Source organism: Balaenoptera physalus (genome assembly GCF_965194825.1).
Source record: "Balaenoptera physalus genome assembly, chromosome: 11".
Classification (NCBI taxonomy): Eukaryota; Metazoa; Chordata; class Mammalia; order Artiodactyla; family Balaenopteridae; genus Balaenoptera; species Balaenoptera physalus.
In genome coordinates, this window is record NC_138896.1 from 28,957,101 (window position 1) to 28,974,340 (window position 17,240).

Below are 17,240 nucleotides of genomic sequence, written 5' to 3' on the forward strand. Positions count from 1 at the left end.
CCTGGTGGCGCAGTGGTTGAGAATCTGCCTGCCAATGCAGGGGACACGGGTTCGAGCGCTGGTCTGGGAGGATCCCACATGCCGCGGAGCAACTGGGCCCGTGAGCCACAACTACTGAGCCTGCGCGTCTGGAGCCTGTGCTCCGCAACAAGAGAGGCCGCGATAGTGAGAGGCCCGCGCACCGCGATGAAGAGTGGCCCACACTTTCCACAACTAGAGAAAGCCCTAGCACAGAAACGAAGACCCAACACAGCCATAAATTAATTAATTAATTAATTAAAAAAAAAAAAAAAGAATTTAAAACTTTAAAAAAAAAAAAAAAAAAAGAAAACCTATGAAAGTATAAAACTCACTAGTAGAGACAAATATATAGTTAAATTTAGAACATCTAATAGTGCAGTGGTGGTGCATTATACTTATAACTCTAGTATAAAAGTTAAAAGAGAGAAGTACTAAAATTAACTATTACTGCATTAATTTGTTAATGGCAATGCAATATTAAAAGATTTAAATTGTGACATCAAAAACAAAATGTGGTAGGGAGAGTATAAGAGCGTAGATCATTTGTGTGCATTCAGTGTTAAGTTTTTATCAGCTTAAAATAAACTATTATAATTATAAGGTGTTTTATGTAAGTCTCATGGTGACCACAAAGCAAAACCTGTAGTAAGTACATAAAAGAAAAAGAGAAAGGAATCTAAGCACATAACTACAGAAAATCATCGAATCACAAAGGAAGAGAGCAAGAAAGGAGCAAAGGAACAAAGGAATTATTCAATATAAAACAGCCAGAAAACAACTGACAAAATGGCAATAGTGAATTCATATCTACCAATAATTACTTTAAAGGTAAATGGACAAAATTTCCCAATCAAAAGATAGAATGACTACCAGGATAATATACAAGACCCAATTACGTGCTACAAAAGACTTGCTTCAGTTTTAAGGACACATGTAGGCTCAAAGTGAAGGGATGCAAATGGAAACCAAAACAAAGCAGAGGTAGCTATATTTATATCAGACAAAATAGACTTTAAGCCAAAAACTGTAACAAGAGACAAAGGAGGTCATTATATAATGATAAGGGGTCAATTCATCCACAGGATATAACAATTGTAAAACTTTATGCACCCAACATTGGAGCACCTCAATATATAAAGCAAACATTAACAGATCTGAAGGGAGAAATAGACAGCAATACAATAATAGTAGAGGACTTTAGCACCCACTTACAACAATGGTTAGACCATCCAGACAGAAAAATTAGTTAAAAAAAAAATTGGACTTACACTGCATGTTAGATCAGATTGCTTTAATAGATATACACAGAACATTCCATCAACTGCAGCAGAATATACATTCTTCTCAAGCACATGTGGAGCATTCTCCAGGATAGGTCAAATATTAGTCTACAAAACAAGTATTAGTAAGTTTAAGAAGATTGGAATCATATGAAGCATCTTTTCTGATCACAATGGTACAAAGCTAAAGAAGTCAATCACAAGAAGAAAACTGGAAAATTCCCAAATATGTGGAGATTAAATAACATGCTCCTGAACAACCAATGGGCCAAAGAATAAATCAAAAGAGAAATCAAAAAGTATCTTGAGACAAATGAAAATGGAAACAGAACATACCAAAACTTATGCAATACAACAAAAGTAGTTCTAAGAGAAAAGTTTAAAGTGATAAATGCCTACATTAAGAAAAAAGATCTCAAAAAAAAAAGGAAGATCTCAAATAAACAACCTAACTTTACTAATAAAATAAAATGAAATAAAAGGAATCAAGGAATAATCATCTGCACATTAGGAATTACAACATATTTTCAAAATATAGTGATACCTAATCAGTCAGGGGAAATGATATGTTTCACATATGTAATGTTTCTGAGTAATTGAAGCCATTCATTTTATATCCTCGCTATTTCAGAGATCTTCATTTTTTATGGTGGAAATTTGTGGATCATGTATTATATAGTTCTACCCATCATTCGATTAGAAGTCAATATGCATGATTTGTAGGATAATTTGACATTAGGCACATCACTGGAGCTTTTTGTATTTCTGATCCTTACCTGTAAACTGGAAATAAAGATTTATACTCTGTCTGCACACAAGGTATTTGTGAGGGTCAAATGAGATAATATATGTTAAAGCATCTTCAAAACTGAAAAGTACTGTACAAAAATAAGAAATGTTAGCTACTATATTCTAGGTGATTCAGGGCTACTGTTGTAAACATCAATATTTGTTGGATGCTGGAATAAGTGATATCTTGTGAATCGTCTGACTTCTCAGTGCTACTTATTCCTCACTTTGTAGGGCAATATGCCATGCTTTTGTGAGTTCTGGAGTCTTCTTTTTAGAATCTAGGCTGTGATTATTAAATAAATATAAAAGGAGCAAAATATACACACACATAGATATATGTATATATACACACACATACACCCTCTTTTTTTGTTTATTATCAACGTTTTAATTATATTAAAAAGGCAGCAATTCTCCTTTTAAAGAATCAGTACTCTATTTTTTTTTTTTAATTTATTTATTTATTTTTAGCTGTGTTGGGTCTTCGTTTCTGTGCGAGGGCTTTCTCTAGTTGCGGCAAGCGGGGGCCACTCTTCATCGCGGTGCGCAGGCCTCTTCGCTATCGCGGCCTCTCTTGTTGCGGAGCACAGGCTCCAGATGCACAGGCTCAGCAATTGTGGCTCACGGGCCCAGTTGCTCCGCGGCATGTGGGATCCTCCCAAACCAGCGCTCAAACCCGTGTCCCCTGCATTGGCAGGCAGACTCTCAACCACTGCACCACCAGGGAAGCCCCTATTTTTTGTATACTTAAAACTTTGATCATAAATTGTAAAACTGCCTACCCTGTATCCTCTTGTCAGGGAAAAAATGTAGGTTCCAATTTATTGTCCTGTGAGACTTTTCTTCTTCCCCTGGCCACCCAAATTCAGTTCTCTAGTACTTGTGTTTCTTCTGTACACATGGACTCAGTCCTGAGAAGAGAAGGTATGAGAGAAATAAAATGAATATTTTATTTGCACTTTCTGAGTCATTTTGATTCATAGAGGTAAGAGTCAGGGTTTAAATTAGGCAATTTCTGGCTGGACAAGTTATGCTGTTTCTAAAATGAAACATGGAGAATGGAGGTGTGACAATAGTGTAAAATGACCGATCATCAGCCACAATTAGACTTTCTCAATCGCCTGCCAAGTGCTTGACAGGCCTGGGCACAGGGCTGCACAGCCCCTGATAAAGACTTCCTTGACTTCTGGTAATCTTCCTCAGTTACTGAAAACTATTGATCCTGTTTCCACACATCTCAATGTTAATTGGCTTCTCCTCAAGCATCCCCATGGACACCACAGACCAACCCGACCTGTTAAATAAGCAGAGTTGATTCCTATTAATATTTTCTCTCATCTCAGTTAAAGAGTCAAGACACCACCAACTGAGGCAACTTTTAATTTGTTCTTAAAATAGGACAAACGTTTCCAGATGACCCACTCATATGAGTCCCTATTTTTGAGAGTGATTCAGCAGTATAATTGGAATCCAGAGAGATGGTGGTACAGGGCAAGACCTAGATGAAAAAAGAAAAAAATCATAGAAGAAACCAAATAGGCCATATGGGTTTTGAAATCAATTAATATAAATCCCTAATCTTTCACTTTTTAGCTATTTGTGATTATCTATAAAAATGGAAATATAAAATACAGACACTAAATTCTCAATATCTTTTTTTTTTTTTTAATTAATTTATTTATTTACTTATGGCTGTGTTGGGTCTTCGTTTCTGCGCGAGGGCTTCCTCCAGCTGCGGCAAGCTGGGGCCATTCTTCATCGCGGTGCGCGGGCCTGTCACTATCGCGGCCTCTCTTGTTGCGGAGCACAGGCTCCAGACGCGCAGGCTCAGTAATTGTGGCTCACGGGCCCAGTTGCTCCGCGGCATGTGGGATCTTCCCGGACCAGGGCTCGAACCCGCATCCCCTGCATTGGCAGGCAGACTCTCAACCGCTGTGCCACCAGGGAAGGCCTAAATTCTCAATATCTTAACCTTAAGAATGCAGGAAAGAACTTCCATTATTGGCCATTGGCATTTCTGACTGCCATGTATATATAATCTGCATAAAAACAGTAATAATAAATTTTAAAATCCAAAATGCCTATAGGAAAACAATACAAGGCAACAGAAATCAATCTCTGTTTTTGGCTTTTGATTTGCTGATACTTTATGAAAGTCAAACTCAAGAAGAATAACAGAAGACAAATTTCAACAATCTCCATCAAAGCCTATATCCCTCAGGACAGCGCTGGCTTTATGTATAATGATATTTTCCACAGTTTTCTCATTGAGTCAGCTTCAAGGGTAGACTGTGTTTCATTCCTTTGTTGCATGTCCTGTAGCTCCTGAACAGAGCTAGGCCGTAATAAACACCCAATATCTACTGAGAAGAAAGAACTCGGGATTCTATTGTTCTCAGTGCCACTGAATGCTTCCCTATGACAGTAATGTAAACTTGAGTACTTTGGCAAATACAATCAGTTAGGTTTGCCCTCTGCTTTTTGAACTTCATGCTTTACTGTTGTAGAAACAAGGGGATGTCTACAGCCCTCATCATTATGGGTGAAGAGAGGTGCAATTGACATCACACCTGCTTCTCCAGAAATCTTCCAGGACATCAGGAAGGGGTCCAGATGGAACCCACACCCTTGGGGTAATGCCTAGCCCCCAGTGCAGTAAGGAAGAACTGACATACTTGGTTTAAGAACATACCTCCCTTAGCCTTCTACCTACCTATTCCCATCTTCGGAGGCAAAGAGAAGAGTGCTTAAGAATGCGGGCATCTTGAGGAAGCTAGAAAAGGTAAGGAAATGTATTCTTCCCTAGGCTTCCAAAAAGGGACCCCGTCTTGCTGACATTTGACTTTAGCTCCGTGGCATTCATTTGAGACCTCTGACCTCCAGAACTGCAATATATAAAATTCTGCTGTTTTTAAAATTTATTTATTTATTTATTTATTTTTGGCTGTGTTGGGTCTTCGTTTCTGCGCGAGGTCTTTCTCTAGTTGTGGCGAGCGGGGGCCACTCTTCATCGCGGTGCACGGGCCTCTCACTGTCGCGGCCTCTTGTTGTGGAGCACAGGCTCCAGACGCGCAGGCTCAGTAATTGTGGCTCACGGGCCCAGTTGCTCCGCGGCATGTGGGATCTTCCCAGACCAGGGCTCGAAACTGTGTCTCCTGCATTGGCAGGCAGATTCTCAACCACTGTGCCAACAGGGAAGCCCAAAATTCTGTTGTTTTAAGCCACTAAATTTGTGGCAACTTGTTATAGTAGCCACAGATAACTGACATCCATGCTTATCAAGTCCAGCCCATCTTTCATCCCTACCCTGCCCTGCTGCTATCAGTGAGCATATTTCCTACTTTCTGCTTCTTGTGTATATATGTTTTTAGCAAATACATATATGTCTAATTTTTCTTTCTTTTTTATGCAAGAGATTCCTTACTATATACAATCTCTACCCTTGGCTTTTTTTTTTACTTAACAGCTTACATTCTTGTTCCTTGTTACCCCTGCACAGGACTCCACGGTGAGGATGTTCCAGAACTCATTCAACCAGTTCTTAAATGGTCAACATTTGCGTGGATTCCAAACTTTGCTAATAAGAATAGAGCTTCAATGAGTAACTTTATGAACATGGCGTCTAATATTTAGGGAGGTGCTTTATCACACTAGATTCCTAGAAATATTTCCCTACAGGGAAAATAGTAAAAGCATGTGTCCTTTTGTTAAATAGTGCCAAATCCCCTCCATAGAGGTCACACTACTTTTCACTGAAACCAGCAATATACACTAGTACCTATTTCTTCACAGCCTCTCCAAAAACGTGTGTTGTCAAACATTTGTATTTTTGCCAATCTAATAGTTGGGAAATGGTTTCTTAGTGTGGTTTTTAATTTTCATATCCCTTACTATGAGTGACAGTAAGCCTATTTTTCATATGTTTAAGGACTGTAAGCGTTTTTATCTGTGAGCATTTTTATATCTTTCGCCCATATTTTTATATAGTTTTAAAAATTTTTTCTTAATTTTTAAAAATTCTTTGCATGTAAGGGAGCCTTGAACAGAGCTATCTTCTACTGCTTCAGTGAAGTGCCATTTTAAAAATAAACCACACACTTTTTATCTTCTGATTCTGTTATGCTCGCTTGTTTCAGTAGGGACTTTTGTTCAACTGATTCCTTTTTTCCTTTACTTTCAGGCCTCCAAGAGACTCTTCCCCCTCTACAGATCTCTCTCTCCCCAGAACCAGGGTTTTCCCAAGACCGTCGCCTCTGCTCCAGTACACCTCATAGGCCCTTCTCTTGACTGATACCCAAAGGACCAGTTCTCTGTTTCACTGGGCTTCAGGCTGATCCCCTTCTTTTTGGAGTTAAGTCCTAGTTGACGTGATCTGTGCCCTTTGGCTACTGGGATCCCACTGCCCTCCTCTATCTTCTGTGCAAATCCCTCCTCACTGTTCACCCTAAGGCCGGCTCTGGAGGACACTTTGATAGTCTTGAATGAATGTTTCCTTACTGATAGGTAAACTGAGGTTTGCAGTACTGTCTCTAAATATAATTGTGAGCTAGGGGTGATTGCATTTGGTCTCCTTGTTGATCTGTATGATTTGGGAGAGAATGTATGACGACATTCATATTTACATCAGCACTTACAAGATCCTGGTATGTATTAAGCTCTAAGTAAATGTTAGCAGTTATCATTAATTTTATTAACTAGAGGGTACATGGACATTGAAGAATAAGTATTGGAAAAATTAGATTGCTATGGGCAAAAACTCACAAAACTGGATGCCTGCCTGATATCACAGTGTCCAAGAATGGGTTATAGATCAGGGTTTCTCAGCCTTAGTACTCTTGACATTTGGGGCCAGATTATTCTTTGTTCTGGGGGCTGTCCTGTACCTCTACTCACTAGATGCCAGAAGAAACCCATTCCTGCAAGTCGTGACAATCAAAATGTCTCTAAGTCATTGCAAATGTCCCTCAGAGGCAAAGTTACTCCCCAGTTGAGAATCATTTCTACAAATTGAATAAATACCTGCATGTAAGGGAATATCTTTGTGACCAGCGGTACAAAAGAATTTCTTTAAACAAAACTTCAAAAACAAAAACATAAAGCAAAACATTGATGAATTTCATTACATTCGTTACTCAGGTTACTTTGTTGACAATTGGACTGAAATGGGACAAGAACCAAATCAGAAGAACCGATTAGGTAGTCCTTTAACTAGTGCCCAAGGTCACACAGCAGGGGACCAGAATTCAGATCTGTGTTGTCTTATTTTATACACGTGTTCTTTACCTTTACTTGCTATGTTTCTGGAGAGTTAACGTAAGAAAGGTTGTAGGCTGGTGAAAGGCCTAAGAGAATTAAGTTAGCTCAGGCCCCTGTCAAGTTCCCTTGAAATAGGTAATGAGATTAAGTTGAGCCTCTAGACTCAGGTATTTTAAAGTTACAAATAATATGGATGGAAATATGGGTGGAAAAATCTGAGCCCAATGTGGTCACATTTTTATGCCAAGAGGAAGAGACCCGTGGCTGATGAGAGAATTGGACTTCCTCAATGACCAGCAGAGAATCAGGTTAGAGGATGAGAAGGTTGAAGCTGTGCTTTTGTAGATGAGTCACATAACAACAGCAAGAGGGAGGCAGCTCTTGGGACCATCTGAACGGGGCCCACTATCTGAGATGCGGCCCCTGTTCAGATGCCATAGCAACCAGCCTGCCCTTCCAGTGTCCAGGGACTTCTGCGGAGCCTCAGCCAGAGAACTACATGAACTGTGGCGGGTGGACTTGCCATCCTTTTTTCTATACTGTGCATGCTGCATTACCTTGCCAATTTTTTTTATTCTAGTAAAACCCACATAGCATAAAATGTATCATCTTAACATTTCAAAGTATACAGTTCAGTAAGGTTAAGTATATGTACAGTGTTGTGAAACGACAATGTTTTCATCTTGCAACTGAACTTCTATGCCCATTAAATAACAACTCCCCTTTCCCCTCCCCCAGCCCCTGAGAGCCATCTCTCTACTTTCTATTTCTATGAATTTTACTACGTTAAATACCTCATATAAGTGGAATCATACAGTGTTCGATTTTTGCAACTGGTTAACTTCATTTAGCATAATGTCCTCAAGATTCATCCATGTTTTCACATGTGACAGGATTTCCTTCCATTTCAAGGCTGTATAGTATTCTTTTGTGTGTATGTATCACATTTTGCTTACCCATTTATCCATCAATGGATATCTGGGTTGCTTCCATCTCTTGGCTACTGTGAATACTGCTGTTATAAACATGGGTGTATGAATATCTCTTTGAGATCCTGTTTTCAATTCTTTAGGATATATGCCCAGAAGAGGGATTGCTGTTCATATGGAACTTTTATTTTTAATTTTTGATGAACCTCCATACTATTTTCCATAGCCATTGCACCATTTTACAATTCCAGCAACAGTGCACAGGGTTCCAGCTTCTCCACATGCCCAGCAACATTCGTTACATTCTGTTTTTCTTGATAGCAGCCATCCTAATGAGTGTGAGGTACCTTGCACTTTTGACTAGATCATGTCTGTCCAGACAGGTTCAGATTTTCTCTGTAGAAGAGGTCTAGCAGTGCTATCTGGTTAAAGCAATGCTACTATACTTAATATGAGGTTGGGAAAGGTTAATTGTCCATAGCTAACATCGGGAGAGTAGAAGTCTGATAAATTTGACGGGGTAAGGCTTGAACGGAGTGAAGGTTCCCCCAGCTACCTGTTGCACCACCCCGGCGAATGATTCCTAGGCAGGTCTTACTGGTTACCTGTTTTCTATCATAGGTCCTTGTGATAAAATGCTGTATTCCTGAATGTTTATTCGTGGAGTTCTTTTTCCACTGTATTATTTGGTAATCTCTATGAACAATTTCAACCTTTGTTTAATCATTTGATCACAATTATCCTCATGCCATGCTTGTAGGCTAGTACTTCTCTTTTTAGGGACTAGCTAGAGGTTTATGTCATTTCAAGTCATTCGCTGTAAGATTTCAGCCACCAGGTGGCACTGAAGTGTTTAATTTATACAAATCAATCATTTTCGCTGTTGGTTTGCCAAGTTTTAAACTAATTTGCCTGTGAATTATTTATGATTATGTAGCTACAGCTACTCTATTAGCTTCCTATCAGTGCTGTAACAAATTACTATAAATTCATTGGCTTAAAACAATACAATGTATTATCTCACAGTTCTGCCTGTCAGAGGTCCAAAGTGGGTCTCACTACATTCAAATCAAAGCATCAGCAGGGCTACATTCCTTCTGGAAGCTCTAAGGGAGAATTCGTTTCCTTGTCTTTTCCAGCTTTATAGAGCCTACCTGTATCTTTTTAAATTTATTTATTTATTTATTTATTTATTTTTGGCTGTGTTGGGTCTTTGTTGCTGCGCGTAGGCTTTCTCTAGTTACGGCGAGCGTGGGCTACTCTTTGTTGCGGTGCACGGGCTTCTCATTGCGGTGGCTTCTCTTGTTGCAGAGCATGGGCTCTAGGCACGCGGGCTTCAGTAGTTGTGGCTCACGGGCTTAGCTGCTCCGCGGCATGTGGGATCTTCCCGGACCAGGGCTCGAACCCGTGTCCCCTGCATTGGCAGGCGGATTCTTAACCACTATGCCACCAGGGAAGTCCTGCCTGTATCTTTTTAATAGTAATATCAGTATAGGAATGTCTCTCCCCATAGAACCCTTTGTACAATCTTATTACTTTCAGCATACAGACGGCCCTAACCACTAATCCTCCATGAAGCTTAGGTTGGATCGTGGAATTAAGTGACTAAAGTAGTTCAAGAACAGAATTTATCTTCTCCGTAATTCATTACTGTGAAAATTCTTGTTATCCAGATAGAGTTCTTTGCTCTCTTGCACCAGTTTCCATATCCAGTTTTAACTTTCATTCCTGCAGCAGATCCCTTGCTCTGAAACCCTGTCCCTTTTCCTATCTTGGGACAAGGCCAAACCCCTAGAAGGACGTTGGAAGGCCTCCTCTAACTCTTGCTCTTGTCTAGTGAAAGCCCTAGGTCCTTGGTTCCACTTTTCCAGTCCACACCACCACCCCGCTTGCTGCAGAGTCAAAAGCACCTCCACAGGAAAAGCAATGCACTCACATCCCATCACCAGACAGATGGAGGGATGGGGAAGGGAAAGAACATTTCTCAGATGTCTACCATGTGTTAGACACGGGGGCAGGGCCTTTCATAGACATCTTCTTCTTTGCTCTCCACAATACCATAAGACATGTTTCATAGAACCATTTTATGGATGAGAAGAGTAAGAGAATCCTAGAGACTAAATGGCTTCCCCTCGTCACCCATTAGGATGTGGAAAGGTAGAACTGAAACACACACGTCTCCAAATCCTGTCTTCTTTCCACTGGCCCACATGGCTTATGTATAAAGGGTATCAGAGCCTCAATCCACGCTTCCCCTACTCCAAATTCCCCAGGCCCAGAGCCTGAGATGTTCATGTCTTCTCTCCCTGAGTTTCACCATCCATTCATGTGTCTAAACAAAGGTTCTATCTACTGTCCTAAAATGTCCTCTGTATACGCTTGATCGTTCCCTGTTAAATGAGTTTCAACATTCTTCATTTGTTTTATCAGCTGAGAGCTTTTCTTTGCTGGCTCATCGTATCCTGTATTGAGGACCCCTAAATCTTAGCAGAAGATTTAAGAGGAAGTTGTGGGAACGGGACAGGATATGAGTTCCATTATCTGTTGCCTCTTTTAGTGATGCCACTTCTTGACTGACTGTTTCCCAAAGATCCTGTTAACTCTTTGGAAACCAATTCCCCACTCCCGAGCAGATGTTACCTCTTGAAGAGTTGGGTTGGGAAACCAAATACCAAGTAAAAGCCACCCCTTCTGTTTGCAATGCAAACTTTTAGCCACACCTCTTCAAGGAATGAATGGGATGAGGGAAGGTGGGAAAAAATGATAAAGTATCACCTGACCACCTAATGCAGGTGAAAAATGGATTTCTCAACGGAGTCACTGAGTTGTGTCCAAAGATGAGAATTACCAGGAGGGAAAAAATTCCTAGGAGAAAATTTGTCTTCAAGCTGAGTTGCTCAGGTCTAAGATATTTCTGCTTAAGGTTCATGCCTGGATGCTGGTGTCAGAAAATAAAATATTTTCATTTTTATTTCTAAAATAACAACCAGAATTGTTTTACGTATATAGTGGTTTAAACAGACACACACATATACATGCATACACAAATAATAATAGCTACAAGAATATTTTTTTTTTCTGTTTCACAAGCAAGGAAAGTAAGGTCCTAGGAGCTAAATTATTTTACTCAAGGTCTAAAATAGAGTAAAATAACAAGCACATTGAAAAGTCTTCTTGGGACTTCCCTGGCCATCCAGTGGTTAGGACTCCACACTTTCACTGCTGAGGGCCCGGGTTCGATCTCCGGTTGGGAAAGTAAGATCCCACAGGTCATGCAGCGTGGCCCAAAAAACTCCTCTTAGTTTTCTTCTGTTCCCTAGGAAACCTACCATGACTTAACTGTCTCCAAAGTAGATTCAGTATGTCCCCTGCCACCCCACCTCCCATGCCTCCCCCCAACCTACCCCTGAACCTAGATCCATCCCCTTGCCCCCAAAGGGCCCGGGACCCATGCAGAGAGATGGGTGGCTAAGCCAAGGAGCCACAGAGCAGGCCCTTGGGGGTGAAAGGGGACTGAGTCTTACTCTTGCCAACTTTGACCAAGAAGCCAGGCTTTTGCAGGTCATGAGTAGATCAAAGAGTCCATAGATCTACCTCCTTCAAGCCCAGTCACCAAATGTTCTCCTCAATTTTTCCTCAGCAAACCTTCTCACACTGAGAGTTTAGGTGTCACCCCTGGCAAGAAGAGAAAGTCTTCCAAAGAAGCATGACTCTCCCTCCACATTCCAGCCTGCCTCCCAGCCTCCTTCTCCAGGAGCTCAGCTCTCCGGCCAGGACACAGGATGTCCACGAGGAATGGGGCAGCATAGGCAAAATGGATGAAGCGCTGGTTAACAGTCAGAATAATAGCTGGCATGTACGGATAACTTAATTTGAACCAGGCACTAGTCTATGAGTTTTGAATGTGTTGGCTCATTGAACCCTGAGACCACCCTGGGAGGTATGTACCATTATTAGCCCCATTTTACAGATGAGGAAATGGAGGCACAGAGGCATTGAGCAATTTCTTCAAGGTCACACAGCATGAAGGCTATTCCCCCAGCTTAATTTTTCTGTGCACTTTGCCTTCTCCATGCTGCTCCCTCAAGCCTAAACTTGCAATGCCCTCTCTCCCCCTGCTCTAAGCTTGGTCTCTAGAATGACTCAGCTGCTCTGAATTTGCAACTTTACTAGGAAAACCGTGTTGCTTCTCTCTGGTTATCTATTCTATCTGTCCCATTTCTCATTGTGGAATGAGGAGCTCTTTTAAGTGAGTTTTAGGCATGAACAAATAAGTGGAAGAGATTTCAGAGGAATGGAGGAGCCGTGCTGGTGACCCTGAAATCACACTGGGTAACACAAGCTCTGCTGGGTCATATTAAAGGCCCGCTCTTCATATGAACAGCAGAGGGCGCTGTGCAGCCGTGGCTTCGTATTAAGAATGCTGTTCCCCTCCCTCCCCTGCTTCCCAGGATGGGAACCCCCAGTTAGGATCTATACATGGAGAAAACTGCCCAGTTTTCACACCTCTGCTGTCCTTCCATGGTTCCGGGACCTCCCTGTACACCTGTCCCGACCTTGTTCCTAAGAAGAATCTGACCTGAGGTCACTGGAACATGTGGAGTTTCCAACCACAAGGGCCCCAAATCTGGGCAAGTCCAATTCTGGCCTCCTGCCCCCTTTCTGGCTCTTGGAATTCGGCCTGCCTCTCCAGACCCCATCAGTCTAAGATTCTGTGTTCTGGCTGAAGGTCTGAAATACTGCCTGTGCTCTGTGGTTGACCCCCAGCCTGGGCCGTGACCCGGCCTTGTGCTTCCCAGACACTTGTGTCCTTGAGCTGTAATTCTGCTCTCAACCGTGTGGTTGGAGCCCTGCTTTCTGCTGAAAGACCTTCCCGGTGCCGCCAGCTTTCCATTCTGGACTTGGGAGGATCACTGATCATGAATTTCCAGTCCTGTCCTCTGAGCTTGTTGCACCCCCAACATGGTGCCAGCCGCTGCTTCTGAGACCTTCTGATTCCTCCTGGGTACAGATGTAAAAAGCGGAGGACCCCAATTACTGAGAAAATTCAACAGGGCCAGGGCCACCCGCGGAGGATAGGCTGAAAGAACGCAATCTTCATCCGTCCCCCACCTCACAGGTTCAAAAGTAGAAGTTGAAAGTTGAAGAAATAGGTGGTGAGGATTTCTTTGGAGAGAGTTGTTAGTGGGTTTCCACCTCCTTCCTCTACTTCCTCCTGAGACTGGTCGAACTTTGAACACCCCCCTGATTCTAGTAAGTGGTGTAGTCTCTGATCTTGGCTTCTACTGGTTGTCGCCAACTTTTCGTACAGCCAACCAGGTATGCCCAGCTAGCTAGAGAGAAGACTTCAGCCACGCCTCTCTTCTCTAGAATGGTTAGACAGCATCCCCAGGATGCAGGGCCTCCTCCACCCGGCTTAGTCTAGTAAGCTTCCCAAAACAGGTCAAATGAGAACCTTAATGGAAAGATCAGCTTTACTAAATCATCTGAACTACCTCTCCTTAGTGACTATTCAAGAAATGCTATAGTGATTCTCCACCATGGAAGATCCCTGTGGAGGAGGAAATGGGCAGAAGTTGGGAGGGTTAATTTTGTAAAGTTCTACTATTTCCTCTGCTTTAATGTTCTAATATAAAAATCCAGACGTGAAGGTGATTAATTAATAATAATATGCCAGTGTTTCCTTCTCTGTTTTCACAGCACCCCATACATGCTGGTCAATGTATAGGACAGAGCCCCCTCTCCCTCCCCTCCCTCTTCCTGGGACCATGCACCAGTGTCCACAGCACCACAACATCAGGTTTGTATAATCTGTAACCCAGGAGGTCCCTCAAAGGTTCTTCAAACTCAGAGCGTCTTTGATTCCATGAGATTGTTTCAACCCTTTGCTTTGCCCCATTGCTCAGTATATGGGCCATGACTCAGAAATGAAAGGAATGTAAAAGAGGATATGCCTGTTGCCAGGTGGTGTTTAAACATAAAATCTGAGGCTCATCTATATCCATGCAGAAAGGCCACAAAAGCTCTCCAAGACAAAAGCATACCAAGAGTGATTGCCCTGCCCACATGGCCCTGCTACCTCTCAGGCTTCTGGCTGCCACTTTGTGACTTATTCTCCCCTTCACGGCTGCCTAATATTTGTTTTCCCCTGATTTCACCTGTGTAGAAGTATGTCTCAGAGGTTGGCTGTGAGTAGACAGCTAATTTACCACCACTCCACCCATACCCCCTTAAGAATGATTCTGAACCCCAACTTCATTAGGGAGAGATGGACTTGTTGCTTTGTGATTCCAATCAATTGTCTTCCTTCTCAACAATGGGGTTCTCCTAAGTGTCAACACTCAACTGGCAAGATGGAATTAAGGTGTGTGTAAACAGCAAGATGTATCCTGTATCAGAGCAGGTATGATGACAGCATCCTCTCACTGAGGACAGAAAAAGAAGTATTCTTAAGATTTGGTCATGTAAACTGAGATGACGTAGGTTTTGAAGATGTGCGTATTTTCGTCTATGTGCTGGGCAATAAAGACGTTTCCATTCTCTGAAAGATATCCCCCTGTTTCCTTCCCACCTCCCTCCAGCATCACATAGTAGGCAATAGTGTGCTACCAGGGGGCATTGAGGGGTTTGTCACAGCTTACAAGTCAAGCTTCTCCTTGAGTTTTTAATACTCACATCTTATCCTCAACAATTCATTACTTTAGATCCATACGTTGGGCTTAACGATGCATTCTAAATGGGGAAAAAATAACAGTGACGTCGATGAGGAATGGCATTGACCAAAATGCACATAGATTTATATTTATGTCTGTGCCTGACTAGAGATAAACATGTAAAAATGAAAACATGAAGTACCCAAGTTGACACAGCTACACAGAATTAAATTATCATATTTCACTGAATCTAACATTGTAAGCAACATCTTATTTTTAAATCCACTAAGGAAGAAAAGGAAAAAATAACTTGCCAATTAAATCATGACTTGTCACTGACTGTACAAAACACTTCAATTTCAGAAATGTTTAGAGGTGAATAAAAAATGTCTATCTTAGAACGGATGAACTGTGGCGCTAAAAGTCACACTCAGTACTAGCTGACCATAAATTCTGACTCTCAATGTGTCCAGAAAGCTTTTTATTTGTTTACTTTAAAAGTAGCTCTTATTGAGAAACTGTTGGTTGAATAAATGACTTCTTTCTAATTAATATAACAATGATGGCAATTTCAGTTGGTGCATGAAAAGACAGATAGCTAGGTCAAAAGTCATCTTCAAGATCTATAAATACACAAACACTTCCATTCAAGGCAGTGTGGCTCACTGAAAAAGCCCAAAGCAAGGAGAATGCTAATTCTCACCATTAGTTGGGTGGCTTTGGGCAAATCTCACAAGTACTCTGGGCCTTACTTTCCTTACTTATGGAATGACTAGGTTGGACTAAAATCTCATTTCTAACTCTTGTCGTATTTCCCGGCTTTAGCATTTTTTAGAATTTAAGGTTCTGGGTTCATGTTGTCTCATCTCAATGGTCTAAATGTATTTAGTTGAAATACAACCGGTATGGAAACTTTTCTTTCTTTCTCTCTTTTTTTTTTTTTGGCTGCTCTGAGGGGCTTGCAGGATCTTAGTTCCCTGACCAGGGATCGAACCCAGGACCCGGGACTGAAAGCACCGAATCCTAACCACTGGACTGCCAGGGAATTCCCTGGAAACTTTTCTTGAGGTCTGTATTCCATTGACCTTAAGCTCTAGCAGGATAGTCCAAATTTGTCGAATGAAGAAATGAATGAAGGAAAGTATGTCCTCATGATTCTGTTTGCTAACAAATCCTGAACACTAAGCTATAATATTTGTCTCATCATGACTCTTCTGAGGACGTTGATCCTCCAATATTGAGACTGAAAAGGAGAGGCTTACCTCTGCTGCCTTTGACCGCCCCTTCGGTGAAGACATCCTCATCCTCAAAGCATCTCTAATCTAAGGAAGCAATGACAGTGAAGAAATGACAACATCCCCAGGGCCCAGACCTGTGTCGTGAAACTCTGCGGCCAGCAACCCTGGTAGAAGCGGCATCAACTGGTTTAGCACGGTGCTTGGAAAATAATGAGACTTGGATAAAAGTTGAGGTTTAGTTACAACTAAATTTAGGATTAAGATTAAAATTCTGGTCATGGTGTCTATTCTTTTTCACCAGCTATGTTCAAACATAGCCTCCAGTTGACTTGATAAAGAACAGGACATGAAAGAGTATAGTTCGTTCCTTTCCCCCTCAAAGCTGATGCCGTGAACCACCCCACAAACTCAACTCTTCCAGTCTGTGGTCTCTGATCAAGGCTGCTTCAACCTCCTGCTCCCGTCAACTACATGGAGATCATTTACAATGAGTGAAACAAATTCAAATTACCTTGTGATCAATAATGGTTCCAAACAGCAAGATGAAGAACCCCTGTGGCAAAATTCAACAAAGTATGAGGGACAGTTTTGCAGACTGTATCCCAGCTGTTATTTTAATACCACTCTTCTAGATTCCTTCGAAGATACTTATCAGACATTAGAAACTTTAATTTCCACTGATTCCCATAAAAATGCATTGATGAGAATTTTCTTTGAGTGTATCTCAAAGAGAGAGGACCACCTTCATGTTTGGGCATGAGAGTTATTGATATTTACTGAATGGCTTCAGATGTAGGATAGAGTTTGCAACCTTATTAAATCTCTTTACTTTCTTCCCAAATATTAAGATAGCTGTTCTTACTCATGATGACAGTAACATGTGACATAAAATCTTGTCATTCAAAGTCACAATCAGGGAAGGTGTCTTGAGAAAAAGAAACGTATTCTAGTCTACTTTCAGTGGAAGAAATAGGCAGCTAGAGCCTCTGAGGTGGTGGAAGAAGTTTCTGCATGAAAGAAAGAGAAGGTTACAGAGACCTGTGAGGCCAGGGTCTCTTCAAGTTTAAATTA

The 17,240-nt window shown here is 41.5% G+C and overlaps 1 protein-coding gene across 33 annotated transcripts in view; it reads right to left on the bottom strand.

The window, feature by feature from the left end:
• ADGRF4 (adhesion G protein-coupled receptor F4) overlaps nucleotides 1-17,240 on the bottom strand; it is a 72,212-nt gene that overhangs the window by 18,908 nt on the left and 36,064 nt on the right. For 22 of the 33 annotated variants that reach the window (XM_082411633.1, XM_082411637.1, XM_082411632.1 and 19 more), the window contains 4 exons: nucleotides 16,681-16,722; nucleotides 16,194-16,253; nucleotides 14,954-15,010; nucleotides 11,223-13,279 (listed from right to left, as the gene is read on the bottom strand). In XM_082411633.1, the coding sequence (XP_082267759.1) occupies nucleotides 14,963-15,010; nucleotides 16,194-16,253; nucleotides 16,681-16,722 (150 nt within the window). In that variant the 3' untranslated portion in view covers nucleotides 11,223-13,279; nucleotides 14,954-14,962. The other 11 variants (XR_014250467.1, XR_014250468.1, XR_014250469.1 and 8 more) reach the window with 10 other exon arrangements.